The following is a 15,195-nucleotide window of genomic DNA, read 5'->3' on the forward strand; positions in this document are numbered from 1 at the left end:
TTTCCCCTGCAACCGCACGAGATGCAACACCTGTCCCTTTACCTCCCCCCTCAACTCCATCCAAGGACCCAAACAGTCTTTCCAGGTGAGACAAAGGTTCACCTGCACCTCCTCCAACCTCATCTATTGCATCCGCTGCTCTAGATGCCAACTTATTTACATCGGCGAAACCAAGCGCAGGCTCGCCGATCGCTTCGCTGAACACCTGCGCTCGGTCCGCATTAACAAAACTGATCTCCCGGTGGCCGAGCACTTTAACTCCCCCTCCCATTCCCAGTCTGACCTTTCTGTCATGGGCCTCCTCCAGTGCCATAGTGAGGCCCACCGGAAATTGGAGGAACAGCACCTCATATTTCGCCTGGGCAGTTTGCAGCCCGGTGGTATGAACGTCGACTTCTCCAACTTTAGATAGCTCCTCTGTCCCTCCCTTCCCCATCTCCTTCCTGTCTCCACCTATATCCTTCCTTTGTCCCGCCCCCCTGACATCAGTCTGAAGAAGGGTCTCGACCCGAAACGTCACCCATTCCTTCTCTCCCGAGATGCTGCCTGACCTGCTGAGTTACTCCAGCACTTTGTGAATAAATCGATTTGTACCAGCATCTGCAGTTATTTTCTTATAGGATTGTTCTCTTTATAGCCGGGAGCATTGAGGGTTATTAGAAGTTCTAAAAATAATGAGTGATATTAATAGTGAATAAGATAAAGCTGTTTACACAGTTCATTAGTTCGTTGGTAATCAGAGATCACAGATTTAACACTATTGCCAAAAGAACCAAAGTGGAGTTGAGATTTTTTTTTTCTCCCCCACACAGGATATGCAAGGTATTGTCAAAATCAGACAAGGAGAAATGCTTTAACTGTAAAAGCCAATCAGGTTAGGACATAGACAGCAGTGTATAGCCTCAAAGTTATAATGGGTAGGGGGGAGGATGTCAATTGAAAGGTACATTTGAATAATAAAGGTTACAAAGACAGGTGAAAATTGAAGATGGGCAGTTATATTAAAGAGGAGACAAGCAGGACTAAAAATGTGCTGAAGTTGTTTAGAGGTTCTGATTTGTTTTAATGCCATTTGTTTCAGGTCAAAAGGAAGCAACATTTCAACCCATAACAATATGTAAATAATTGTTCCTATTAGAATCTGACATGCCAGGCATTGTGTGTACAAAACTATGGAGGAGATTTAAATCATCTCCACTTTAACCACGTGGGCTGCCAAGGGGCAGATTTTCTCTTGGATGTGAAATGCAGGTTGGGCAGTCACCATTTGCCATTGATGATTGATAGAGATGGACACCAGGGGTATTGACTCACATGATTAGACCTCTCACAAAACAAGATAAAGAATGAAACTTGCCATCAAACAGTGACATCCTTGAAACTTCCTGTTGGAATCAGTACTTGCCACATTTATGTACAGCAGGTGTTATCCTTTTTGTAATGTCAGGGTGAACGTAAAGTGTTTAAATTACCAGATTGGGAACACTACAAGCCTGGGCTAACAATCCAGAGACACAAGGTCAAATCGTGTAGTATCATACGCAATTTAAATTCAATTAATAATCTGGAACTTAAAAATAACATCAACAGGCATTTTAGATAAATGTCATAAAATATCCTAATATCTAATATCCCCCAAAGGACACAAAGTGCTGGTGTAACTCAGCAGGTCAGGCAGCATCGCCACCCTGCTGAGTTACTCCAGCACTGAGTCCTTTTGTGTATTAACCATCTGCAGTTCTTTATTTCTACATCCTCCAAAGGACATCTTCACATCAGTGGCCTAGAGGTAATTCCAGACCCATTGCAAAGTAGTTTAGTTTAGAGATATTTAGTTGAATCCTAAATTCTCTGACAAACACACCAGATCCCTCCACTTTGTCACATCAGCCAGAAGGACCTGTCAGATGTGAGAGGCAGTCCTCTACAGTGACTCCAACACCCAGGAAGCTTTCATCTCAGATGCGGACCTATCAAAGCCACCACCACCACAGTAACACCATGATCGGTTGCACTTGAGAGCATTGATAAATCTACCACATAATTCCTTAGAGCCAAAATCCCTGCTTCACTTGGACAGCCATTACATTGTGAAGCAATTGAAATAAATATTTTCTGCTCATTGAACATGAGGTGGTGATGATAAGCTATCTTCTTGGATGGCTGCAATCATCCAGGTGCCATTAAGTAGCGATGATGAAAGAGAAAGAGCATATTTTTAAGTCAGGTAATCATTGCTCAGATTTCTCTTAGTATACTCCATGTGTTCTTGCATAAAGATCAGATCTGTAGTTCTTTTTTTAAAAAGTGACTGAATCACACTAACTCAGGTGAAAAGTAACATGGAACCTAAATTATTTAAACTTTTAAAGCTGAGGAATTATTTGAAGAAAATGCTATTCTTTCAATTCATTGGCATCCAAAAATAAAATGGTCCACGTGTCAGCAATTGTTGCCAGAGTTGAATGATTTTGATTAGGACACTTGGGCTTACTAGTACAATCTATTTGAATTGGCATTCAGGGTACTGTATAAGATGAAGGAATTAAATAAATGGAAACAAACTTTCTTATTTTAGTACTGTTGTTAGATTACAAAACTGATGCATTAGTGCAGCAAGCTCAGGTTATATTTAACAAGACTAGATTTTAAGGCAGGATAACATTTGCTGGCAATTTAAGATATTGCTGTTGTACTGAGTGCATCAACAATTATCTACAATACTGAGAAGCCACAGTAAGCAGTGCTACCTGAATGAACACAAATTGACTGTTGAGCTTCAGATATGAACAAATATACTTCATTAATACGCCTGAAGGCTTGGAAAACCAATATATAAATGCAAACCTTTTCATAAATAATTGCTTTGTAATATATATTAGGAATTAACAGAGTTATATCAAGTTGCATTTTACTCTCTGGACAAGAGTGTGTTGAACTCTGGGCAAAGAAAAGTTTTGCCAGTTTGTAACTTGATCTCAAACTTATAAATACCATTTTCTTTACAAGCCAGTTTGCCCCCCCACCAAATGGTTAAGTGCAGAAATGTTTGTTCTCGAGTAGCTAATTGTTATACATTGTTACTTAGTAAATGATATTTTAAGCCAATATTGCCTCAGCAAAATGACATTGTGTCAAAATTTAGGATGTTATCACATTTGGTAATTACACTGTCCTATTATAAAACTGAACAAATTGCAGACTAGAAAACTGGCAAATTCAATTGCTGGTTAGTGTTCAATTAGCTATCTTGACTAAGACCGAGCACTTCAACTCCCCCTCCCATTCCCAGTCTGACCTTTCTGTCATGGGCCTCTTCCAGTGCCATAGTGAGGCCCACCGGAAATTGGAGGAAAAGCACCTCATATTTCGCCTGGGCAGCTTGCAGCCCAGTGAGTGGTATGAACATCGACTTCTCCAACTTTAGATAGTTCCTCTGTCCCTCTCTTCCGCTCCTCCTTCCCAGATCTCCCTCTCTCCACCTATATCCTTCCTTTGTCCCGCCCCCCTGACATCAGTCTGAAGAAGGGTCTCGACCCGAAACGTCACCCATTCCTTCTCTCCTGAGATGCTGCCTGACCTGCTGAGTTACTCCAGCATTTTGTGAAAAACCTTCGATTTGTACCAGCATCTGCAGTTATTTTCCTAACCAGTTTCCAGTCCACATCATCTTGCCAATTATTAATGAAGATGTAATCAACCATTTTGTAAAAGATTTTTATTTTGTTTTATACATATATGGAATGAAAATTTGTAAACAAAATTCAAACAGATCCAATGCAGCTGCAACACAGGCTCCAATCCGCTGGGGTTGCATCCATTCTGCTGCACGACTGCAAAGAGAAAAAGGTTCAGGTTATAATCAGATCAGCCATGACTTTATTAAACAGCAGAGGGGCCGAGTGGCTTACTCATGCTCCTATGCATATGTTCAATGAGGACCAATATCCGTATCGTGCATAATTAATTCCATCCTCAACAAGATTGGAAACAGTTCAGTTCCTTGTCTTTGGGGAATAAGTTCTTCTCCATTTAGGCATATATTTAGTTTGCATTAACCCTTCCATCACTCAAAATGCCTGCCTTTTGAGAATTTTATTTGAAGTGCCACTGAAGATAAAATCTCACACCAAGAATAAAGACTTCAAAATGTGATGGGCTGGTGATATGGTACTAGATTAACAACTCATAAGTCATGTTTCAAACCTCACTCATATTTTCTGAAATCAAATCTTTATAGCTCGGTATTCTTTTGTCTGGAGCCAAACACCCAATATGAACGGTAATTTCAGAAAACTCGGTTCATCTTTCAGTGGCAAAGTGTGTCTTTCGGAAGAAAGTTTATGTCAAACCCTGTCTACCTTCCCAAGATTTCATGTTTTTTTTTTGAAGCAGCGAGTTCCATCAGTTATCAATCATCAGTGAAACATGAACTAATGATGACACTTGTGCTTCTGCTAGTACTGTAGCAATAACTTACCTTTACCTTAAAAGATGTAATGTATCATCCAACCATGGGCACCATATTAAAAAGTAACTTTCTCTTCTTGGCCTGGTGGGTTTTTAATTCCATTCTACTCAAATTCCCAAAACTTCAGGAAAAACCTTTATGCGCTATTTACAAACTAACAGTCTAATCATAAAGAATCACCACTTCAGATGTCATGACACAGGCTCCAAACCCCCAAATATAACTTACTGCCACAAAACCTTCCAATGCAATATTGGAAAGTTTCCTCTGTTAATTAATTATTTATCCCACCCTCCATTCACACTAAGTCAACACTGGTCTTACAAGAACTTAAACGAACTGCTGAACAACTCATCTGTCATCCTTGACCCCAGAATCAGAGTACAAGGATAATACTCTGAAATATATCACTACTATGAAATAGTATGTGATTTTGGCAGTCAAAACTATTTTTCTGCGCACATATAATGCCCAAAGAAACCCATCTGTCTTCAGGAATTCAAACACAGAAAATTACCATTAAAACAAGTGATTCCAAGTTACCCAAGAAAATCATACTCAGGTTATGATCATAATCATCCTACCATTTGTAAAATTTGCAGACGGTGACATGATGCTTCTACACGTCCTTAATATTAATCTTTGAATAATATCAAATTATCAGTGTCTTTAGTTATCTAACTCACCCGTGTCATAAAATATTGTTTATCAGTACCAACATCAATTGGGATACCAGCATCAATTGGGATGGGGCTCAGATCAGTCACATGCATAGATTTTATACTTCGTTTCAGATTTCAGGCAGAGGAATACAATTATTCCAACTACCCTGGTTCCAATACTTTATAGTTCGTAACATAGCGCATAAAATAAATGTATCTACTTGGTTTTTCCATTAATATACATTTCAGGATAGGAGGAGGTATGAACAGAATAAGAGGCCAAAATGATCACTTCTTTTGATCCCATTATCTTTGTACACATTTATTATTCCCAGCACATTGGACCATTTCATACTAAGACAACGGAGATTTCAGCTTAAAAGCAATTTTTCCACTCATCATACATACATACATTTAGCCTATGAAGTTGATCACCACTAGATGAAGGATGGTGCTGGCAAAAAGGAAATCAGCAAATGCCCGCTCTGGTGAGATGCCAATGAAGTCACCTTTGTTCTGAGGGTTGATCTGTATCCGCAAGCAAACTGTGTGAGAGGCAGAAACCAACAGAGTATGCAATTAGAAGAAAGTTCTGCAGGACTACCATAAAGAAATATTGAACCACACATTTTGGTCACTAGTCCGAAACCATGTCCACTGTACAATTACACCAACCTCACTGGATGGTAATCATTGAGAATATACACCCATTTCATCAAACAAACTTCAACGTAGTTAATGTGTTATCTAGTGATGGCCTGAGGAATATAATGAAACTAACTCCATTCAGTTAAATCTGATATATCTTTCAACTGCATAGCAGCAAGCACATCCTTTCTTCTTCCCAGGCATTTGAGGGTCAATGATGACCTACTTCCACTCTAATTTTGTGGGTTTTAAGGAGCCAATGAAGCCCAATGTAAAAATTGCAGACTCTTCCATTGGTGGAGCTGTAGCAGCCAATGGGACTGAGTAGGTTGAGAGGTAGTCTGCTCCTTCCATCCCTTAGGCAAGGCTTCTGTGAGCTCTTTGAGAACCTATCCAAGGTACACCTTTGAATGTACATGGGCAAGAGATTCTTAAGTGTCCATGAATGGCGTTTCATTTCTTCAAGAAGGCTTTGAGCAGATCCTTGAACCTTTTCCTCCATCTGCCTGATAATCTCATCCCATGACAGTGTTCATAGCAGAGTGCCTAATATTAAGCATGCGATCAATGTGATATACCTAATATAGCCGAGTGTAAATACTGGTAATATGAGCCTGGGAGAGAGTACTTTTGGTTCACTTGTCCTTCCAGTGAATTGGAAGAGGTAGTTGGTATTTTCCAATGTCTTGATGGACCATGAACTTTGTACCAGTTCTGGAGTTTCAAGTATGCTTCTTCACAATCAAAAGCTGGCAAATCTCATCACCCATATCACTAAGACGCTGCTCTGAGATTTGGGAAGATCTTGCCTTGAACCTTTATTGCCCGAGGACAAGGCAGAGCAACAGAGGCAGTTTGGTGCTGGATAGTCACTTTGCAAATGCTGAGAGTGCAAGGCCCATTTTCTCATATGCTTCAGTAAATGCACTGACAATTGCGTGGAACTCAGCTCCTGGGCATGTGTAAATCATGATTATTGAAACTTGGATAGCCTTGGTTTTGGAATATTGTCATCGTAGGTCAGATGTCTTCAATTTGTCATGAAGAAGACCTCCACTCAAAGAGGTTTGTTGGTGGTAAGATGTACCATTCAAGTATAAAGTTTGAGAAATGTTGAGGCAATGCCGGAAACAACTCAAATAAATTGCAGGAAGCAGCACCACGCCATCACATGGCCTTTTTCTACCCCACCAGTCTTGAACCTATTTAATCAGGGGCTGCTGTGGAAAACCCTCCTCAAATTTGGCTAGCCAAAATAATCATCTCTACAGTGGCATGCAAGCCATGACAACACATAGGTCTACCACAAACTCATTCTCAGTGATGAGTGCTAACAAACAAAGCTTGACCCAACACTTCCAATCGTTCTAGTCTCTATCACCCACTACTGTCCCAACCCACAATTCAGATTCCCTCCTTTGCCATTCCCGAGTCCCTTTTCATTCTGCCCCCTCCTCCATTTTTCCACCTTCCTCGCTGACCAAGATCCTGCACCTGATCTGTCCCCCTGAACCCTTCTACACTTGACCACCACAACCCAACCATCACCCCTACCCCCTGCTAAACCACACCACCCCATTCCCCCATTCGCTACCCACCTCCATCCACCCCTCCATCACCCCCATTCCTCACAATTCCCCATCCACACCCCATCTACCATACCTTTCACCACCACCCCATTTCCCCACCACCCCAACCCCGCACCCACCCACCATCCCCCCCCCCACCATCCCCCCCCCCCACCCACCATCCCTCCCCCCCCACCCACCATCCCTCCCCCCCCCCCCCCACCACCCCCCCCCCACCCACCACCCCCACCCACCCACCATTCCTCCCACCCAAATCCCCCACCCAGCACCAGCGTTCCCCACCTTCAACCACCCCCCACACGGGCCTCACCCGCCAACACGAAGGCGCCCACACAGGCAATGAATCCGGACAGGAACGAGTTGAAGGGGAAGGTGCCGACCAGCGCGCAGTAGATGAACTGGACGGCGCCGCTCAGCGCCATGTACAGCAGGTAGGAGTCGACCAGCTTCAGCCGCAGCGGCGTCCCCGCCGCATACTCCTGGGAGAAGCGGCTGAGCACCGAAAACACCGAGCCGCGCATCTTCAAGCTCAGCCTCAGGCCGGGCACCGGATCCGGATCCGGGGACAGACAACACGTCAGCACAGCAGAGCCGCCCGTCCGCGCCGTAACTCGTCCGGTCTGACCGCCGCGGCGCGTCACTCGGGGCCGAGCAAACAACGTTCCGCCCTCACCTCACCTCACCTGCCAGAAGATGGACACAAAATGCTGGAGTAACTCAGCGGGACAGGCAGCATCTCTGGAGAGTAGGAATGGGTGATGTTTCGGGTTTTAGACCCTGCTTCAGACTGATAATCAGGGGAGAGATGCAGAAATCTCGTCGGAGAGAGGAGGAGAACTTCTCCACAGGAGGCACACCTTGAACCGGTCCTGCTGAGCCGGATGGTCAAAACGCACAGTGATCCGGCACAGATCTACTTGCACTTTATTCTGTCTTAAAACTGTTACAATTTGTCTCGTTGAGTTGTTGTTGTTTAAATTAATTAAATTATTGCATCGTATGGGAGGTGCATTCCCAATCTCGTTGTACCCCTGTACAATGACAATAAAGATATATTGTATTGTATTGTATTGAGATTTCGCAGTGGAGCAGGCAACATGTGCAGGAAGGAACTGCAGATGTTGGTTTACATCGAAGATAGATACATAATGCTGGAGAAACTCAGTGGGACCGGCAGCATCTCTGGCGAAAAGGAATGGGTGCCGTTTTGTTTGAGAACCTGCTTCAGACTGCAGTTCCTTCCTACGCATTATTTCTTGGCTCTTGGTCCTCCAAAATATTCCAAATGGAATTTAAACTGGAGGTGGTGGAGTATGGACTTAAGCAAGAAGGGCTTCTTGGAGAAGAAGAGCTACCTTAAATTTAGTTGCATCTGGTTGAGTAACTATGTAGGGTGAAGATTATTCCATGCTTTAATCGTGCGAGGGAAGAATGAATTGCTATACACATCTGTCTTGGTAGCTGGTATCTTGAATTGAATCGAATGCCCTCGTCTACTCCTGATAGGTTTGGGTTTGGTGTATTGGTAATCTATGTTGAGCTGACCATTTAACATTTTGTAAAAACAGGTCAAAGGGTGGGCTTTACGTCTGTCTTGGAGCGGGTTCCACCCCAATGAATTTAGAAGTTTGGTAACACTCGCTTCTCTCTCATAGGTATTTGTAACAAATCGAGCTGCCTGTCTTTGGACAGTTCGATGGAAGAAATGTTTCTATTTGTGTATGGATCCCATGCTGCAACTGCGTAGTCCAGATTAGGTCTAACAAGGGTGAAGTATAACTTCTCCTTCGTTAGAAGTTGAACAATGATAAAAGTTGCATCTCAGAAAATCCACTGTGAAATCTCCTCAAGGGTATGCCTACTTTGAAGAAGTTCTCTCTCTGAGGAGAGTTCTGCACCTCTCCCCTGGCTCTCAGTCTGAAGAAGGGTCTCAACCCGAGACATATTTCTTTCTCTCCAGAGGTGCTGCCTGTCCCACTGAGTTACTCCAGCATTTATATAAATCTTGAGACAGTTTAGTTTACTTTAGTTTAGTTTATTGTCACGTGTACAGAGGTAGAGTGAAAAGCTTTTCGCTGCGATCTAACCAATTAGTGGATAGACAATGCATGATTACGATCGAGTCATGCACAGTTACATATACATGATAAAAGGAATAATGTTTAGTGCAAGATAAAGACCAGCAAAATCTGATTAGAGATAGTCTGAGGGTTTCCAATGAGGTAGATGGTAGCTCAGGACTGCTCTCTAGTTGTTGATAGTTGAGAGTGGTCTTGAGCTAGTATCTCCCTCATTGTTGTGATTCAATTGTATGAAAAGATCCTGTCCTCCAGAGGTTTTTTATTGAATGGATGAAGTGACAATTTTTCCTACCTCGAAAGTGGATCTTCAAAATTAAATAGCAGGAGAAAGAAATAAATAATCAGTTTGAATCAAAAGCAATTAATTATTGTCAAATTCCCACTCCAAAAACGTACAGGTTTGTAGGCTAATTGGTTTGGTCGAATTGTAAATTGTCCCCAATGTGTGTAGGATTGTGTTAGTGTGCGGGGATCACTAGGTGATGTGGACTCAGTGGGCCAAAGGGCTTGTTTCCATGCTGTATCTCTAAACTAAACTAAACTAAACTAAACCCTGGCTATGAAAAGTCTGTGGCTACCAGAGCAAATCAAACCCACGATATTCAGCAGCAAGTAACTCATCTATCTTCTAAAGCCTATGTACCATTGACAAGACAGGAATATGATGGTATATTGTCCACAAACCTGGATAAGTGGAGGTCCAATAATATTTAGGAAGTTTGATACTGATTCAGACAAAGGAAGTCACTTGATTGTCACCCCATCCACCATCATAAACATTACTTCTGCCACTGGAGAAGGGTTTACCATCTGCAAAATTTACAGTGGAAATACTTCTTTGTCAGCACCACCTCAGCTCACCTACCCCTCTCTGATACCCCATCCAACCAAAACCGTAACAACCTCAAGGTTAAGAACAGCAGTAACATCTGAACCCCAAAGGTGGCATAGTGAGTAGAGTTGCTGCCTCACTGTCCCAGAGACCCGGGTTCGATCCTGATGACAGGTGCCATCTGTACGGAGTTTGTATGTTTTCCCTGTGACCGCGTGGATATTCTCCTGGTGTTCCAGTTTCCTCCCACACTCCAAAGACGTAGATTTGTAGGTTAATTGACTGATAAAAATTACAAAATTGTCCCAAGTGTGGAAGGATAGTGGTAGTGTACAGGGTGATTCCTGTCTAGTTGCAGTCCTGAGAGAGTCCAGCGGACAATCACAGTGTAAGTTGAATCTAAGATGCAATGACCACAAATTGCAATGCATATGAAAGAATAAGTTCAGCAGTGAAACAAAATGTTTGAATTAAAAAAAAATCTTTTCTCTTCCCTCCCTTTCTTGCTCCTATCAAGAATTATTTTCTCTAACTAATTGGTTTTGATTCTGAAATGTTTTCAATTGAAGTGCCTTAAATAATGAAAGACTATAAAATAATCATCTAGTTTTTCTAAACAACTTGAAAGGTTTGTGTTTCATGTCAAAAGATACTGGAAGATTAAAAGATACTCGATCAAAAGATCATCGTCGGCCTCATCACGGGCGACGAGGGCAGGGTGTACAGAGAACTGATCAAGGAGTTTGTGGACTGGTGCCAGCGGAACTGCCTCTGGATCAACGCGGGGAAAACCAGGGAGATGGTGGTAGATTTCCGCAGGCGCAGCCAGGTCCCCCCGACACCAGTGAACATCCAGGGAATGGACATCGAGAGGGTGGATTCCTATAAGTACCTGGGTGTCTACCTCAACAATAAACTAGACTGAACTGAAAACATCGATGCGCTATACAGAATGGGCCAGAGCAGACTTTATCTGCTAAGGAGACACAGGTCCTTTGGAGTGCAGGGGGCACTCGTAAGGACCTTCTACAACACGGTGGTTGCATCGGCCATTTTCTATGGAGTGGTCTGCTGGAGCAGCAGCATCTCAGCGGCGGAAGGGAAGAGACTCGACAAGCTGGTCAGGAAGGCCGGCTCTATCCTGGGTTGCCCCCTTGACAGTGCAGGTGGTGGGAGAGAGGAGGATGATGGCAAAGCTAACATCGCAGCTAGACAACGACTCCCACCCCATGCAGGACACTATCACTGCACTGAGTAGCTCCTTCAGGGACAGACTCCTTCACCCCAAGTGCGTGAAGGAGAGATATAGGAGGTCCTTCCTTCCCGCTGCTGTGAGACTGCACAACCAGCACTGCTCCCAGCAGACGAGTCAACAATAACAGCTAAGAACACACGGAAAACTGATGACAATTTATGTATCTCCTATTTATAATGAATAATCTCTTGCTCTCTTGCTATCCACTTTGCTGCTGTAACATGGTAAATTTCCCCGGTGTGGGACGAATAAAGGAATATATTATTATTATTATTAAAAGCTGCGAATTATTAATCCCTTTTTATTAATAATATCAGAGCTACTGAAATATATCACACAGATATGAAAAGAATGCTGGAAACACAGTGTAGGTCAGCTAGTGGCTAAAGGAAATTAGATTAGTTCTGCAAGTTAGTTCATTGAAAAGAATGTTCAGCCAGATTTCCTTTTAAGTGAAATCCATACCATCTGCAAATGTAATGGCCTGATTAGTTTAGTTTAGTTTAGAGAAACAGGCCTTGAGGCCCACCGAGTTCACGCTGACCTGATCACTGCACACTAACACGATCCTACACACTAGGGACAATTTACAATTATATCAAGCCAATCAGCCTACAAGTCTGTACGTCTGGAGTGTGGGAGGAAACCAGAGCTCCTGGGGAAAATCCATTCAAGTCACAGGGAGAATGTGGGGAGATTGTGCACTTCCATATGCACGTTTTTTTTCTAGTCTTTACAACTCTATATTGTATGCTTTTATCCTTGTAAGCAATTCCTTCAATCTCTTTGGTGCTGCCTTGTGTTGGACTGATTCTAAGTGGCTTAACAACAGTTATCTTGAGATGGTTCCTGGTCAGCTGTGAACTATACAGTTCTCCTCCGTGTGAATTGGCGAAACTTTTCCAGGTCAAAGATCACACAGCAGCAAAGTTGCTGCATTATAGCGCCAGAAACCCAGGTTTGATCCTGACTACAGGTGCTGTCTGTACATTCTCCCTGTGACCATGTGAGTTTTCCCCGGGTGCTCCGGTTTCCTCCCACACTCCAAAGATGTGCAGGTTTGTAGGTTAATTGGCTTTGGTAAAGATTGTAAATTGGTCCCAGTATGTAGGGTAGTGTTAGTGTATGGGATGATCGCTGGTTGGCATGGACTCGGTGGGCTGAAGGGCCTGTTTCTGTGCTGTGTCTCCAAACTAAACTTAATCACAGCAAGTAGCTCCTTCTCAGTTTGTGCATAACACACTGATATATGTGAACACCATCTTTAATGAAGTAACAGGGCGCTTCCTACATATTTACGACCTGGTGGATATGCTGGAGAGTGGTGCTAGGTGTGGAAGTAGGGTCATACAACAAGACATCTGCATTTTCCTTGGTCCCTACATTTAGTACAATTAAATCTGTTAACCTCAGGGATGCTGTCCCATTGAGGAAGATGCCTTTGGTGAGGGAGTGGGAAATCCTATGAAAGACAGAAAGAAAGGAACATGTATTTTCTACAGCACAGAATAATGTTGTCCATGACTGAATTAGCAAAATTAGTTGAGTGTGCAGGTTCCAGTGAGGGTCATGTGATTGTTTATGTCACTTGATGGTTAAGGGATGGCGTGTGTTTAATCTGGTTAATAATAGGTCAACAGAAACAAATTCACCAAAATGCAATGAGTACATAAATCGTGTGATTGTGATCAAACTATTTAGAATGAAGTCCTTAACAACATTGCCTTTGTTGATATCAATGCTGGAGAAAATGTGTTACATTTTGGAGCATTCATTACTAGTCTTAAATGGATTCAGTTTGCAAATAACTGATGAATGAGGAGAAGAAATCTAAGTTTGAGGGGTCATTATGTGGTCCCATTTCGAGTGTGGCAGTTCATTAATAACAGGTAGAGTTGTAGTTTGCTTGTTGCTGGGTTTTTCCTCAGCCTTCAAATCCACCTACTCCTCCTTACTCAAGCTCAATTTTCCATTTCTTTACAAACTAGGACAGGCTCGAACATTTAAAAAACATCATTAATATTTTGGAAACATTACTAATGATTTTGCAGTTGACCATTGCATGGCCAGTAGAATTTCATCACCGCATGGGTTTCATTTTTTTCTATTATTTATTATTTATGGGATGTTGATATTACTGGCAATGCTTGCATTTATTGTCTATCGCTTATTCCTCTTGGATTGAGGAGGAGGTTAAGAGGCAGTCACTATGGTGTGGGTCCAAATTGGGTAAGAATAGCAGATTTCCTTCGTTGGAGAACATTCAAACCCAATGGGCTATTACAACAATCCACTAGTTACTGTTACAATTTTTTTTTTAAATCCAGATTGATTTAACTACCTGCTTTGTAATTCCCCGTGGCAGGATTTGAACTGGGTCTCTGAAACAATGGTTCACACCTCTGACTGTTTAGCTGTTTCACGGTCCTGTTGGGTTATATTCTTTTAGTGTATACTCCTACATTGCAGCAGTGACTATACTTGGAAGGTACAGTACTTCAAGAGAGTTCTTGCCTGGAAATTCATCCCTGCTCATTAATGCTAAACTCCCTACACAGTAGCATCATCACGCTCAATTCTACCTCTGAAATCGTTTCCATTAAAGTCAATGGAATGTATCAGAGGGAGGGAAGGAGGTGCTGATGCTACTCTGTGGCGTGATTGGTTGCAATGAGCTGGGATGAATTTTGAGGCAATAATTCTCTTGAAGTTCTTCCCAAGAATAGCCATTGTTGCAGTACAGGAGGTTATGCTTGAACAATATCACCCAATGGCATTTATAGCCTCTACTGGGGGGTTTACCGTTTTCAAGAGGGAGTTAGATTTAGCTCTTAGGACTAAGGGAATTAAGGGATATTGGGAAAAAGCCAGAACGGGGTAATGATTTTGGATGATCAGCCATGATCATATTGAATGATGGTGCTGGCTCGAAGGGTCGAATGGCCTACTCCTGCACCTATTTTCTATGTTTCTATGTATGAAAGAATGGAACGACTGGGCTTCTATTCACTGGAATTCAGAAGGATGAGAGGGGATCTTAGGGAAACATATAAAATTATTAAGGGATTGGATACGCTAGATGCAGGAAATATGGTCCCGATGTTGGGGGAGTCCAGAACAAGGGGCCATAGTTTAAGAATAAGAGGTAGGCCATTTAGAACTGAGATGAGGAAAAACTTTTTCATCCAGAGAGTTGTGAATTTGTGCAATTCTCTGCCTCAGAAGGCATTGGAGGCCGATTCACTGGATGCATTCAAAAGAGATACTCAGGGCAAGTGGAATCAGGGGATATGGGGAGAAGGCAGGAACAGGGTACTGATTTTGGATGATCAGCCATGATCACATTGAATGGCGGTGCTGGCTCGAAGGGCTGAATGGCCTACACCTGCACCTATTTTCTATGTATCTATGTACACCTCCATCCCTAACCCTGCATTCTACCACTGCCCAAAAACATCTGCCTGCTGCTTTACAGGACTTTGTTAGGCCCCATTTGGGGTATTGTGTGCAGTTCTGGTTGCTCCATTACAGGATGGATGAGGAGGTTTTGGAAAAGGTGCAGAGGAGGTTTACCAGAATGATGCCTGGATTAGGGGATATTAGCTGCACGAACAGGTTGGACAGACTTGGATTATTTTCTCTGGAACGCCGGAGGTT

General features: G+C 42.7%; 1 protein-coding gene across 1 annotated transcript; it reads right to left on the reverse strand.

Moving 5' to 3' along the window:
* Positions 1-3,703: 3,703 nt before the first annotated feature.
* Positions 3,704-7,952, reverse strand: dad1 (defender against cell death 1). Its single transcript, XM_078397470.1, has 3 exons — positions 7,681-7,952; positions 5,546-5,678; positions 3,704-3,833 (listed from the first exon to the last, which is right to left on the reverse strand). Exons 1-2 carry the CDS (start codon positions 7,889-7,891, stop codon positions 5,548-5,550), a joined length of 342 nt encoding a protein of 113 aa, XP_078253596.1. The 5' UTR covers positions 7,892-7,952; the 3' UTR covers positions 3,704-3,833; positions 5,546-5,547.
* Positions 7,953-15,195: the final 7,243 nt, after the last annotated feature.

The sequence above is a fragment of the Rhinoraja longicauda genome, chromosome 4 (assembly GCF_053455715.1).
Source record: "Rhinoraja longicauda isolate Sanriku21f chromosome 4, sRhiLon1.1, whole genome shotgun sequence".
NCBI classification, from domain to species: domain Eukaryota; kingdom Metazoa; phylum Chordata; class Chondrichthyes; order Rajiformes; family Arhynchobatidae; genus Rhinoraja; species Rhinoraja longicauda.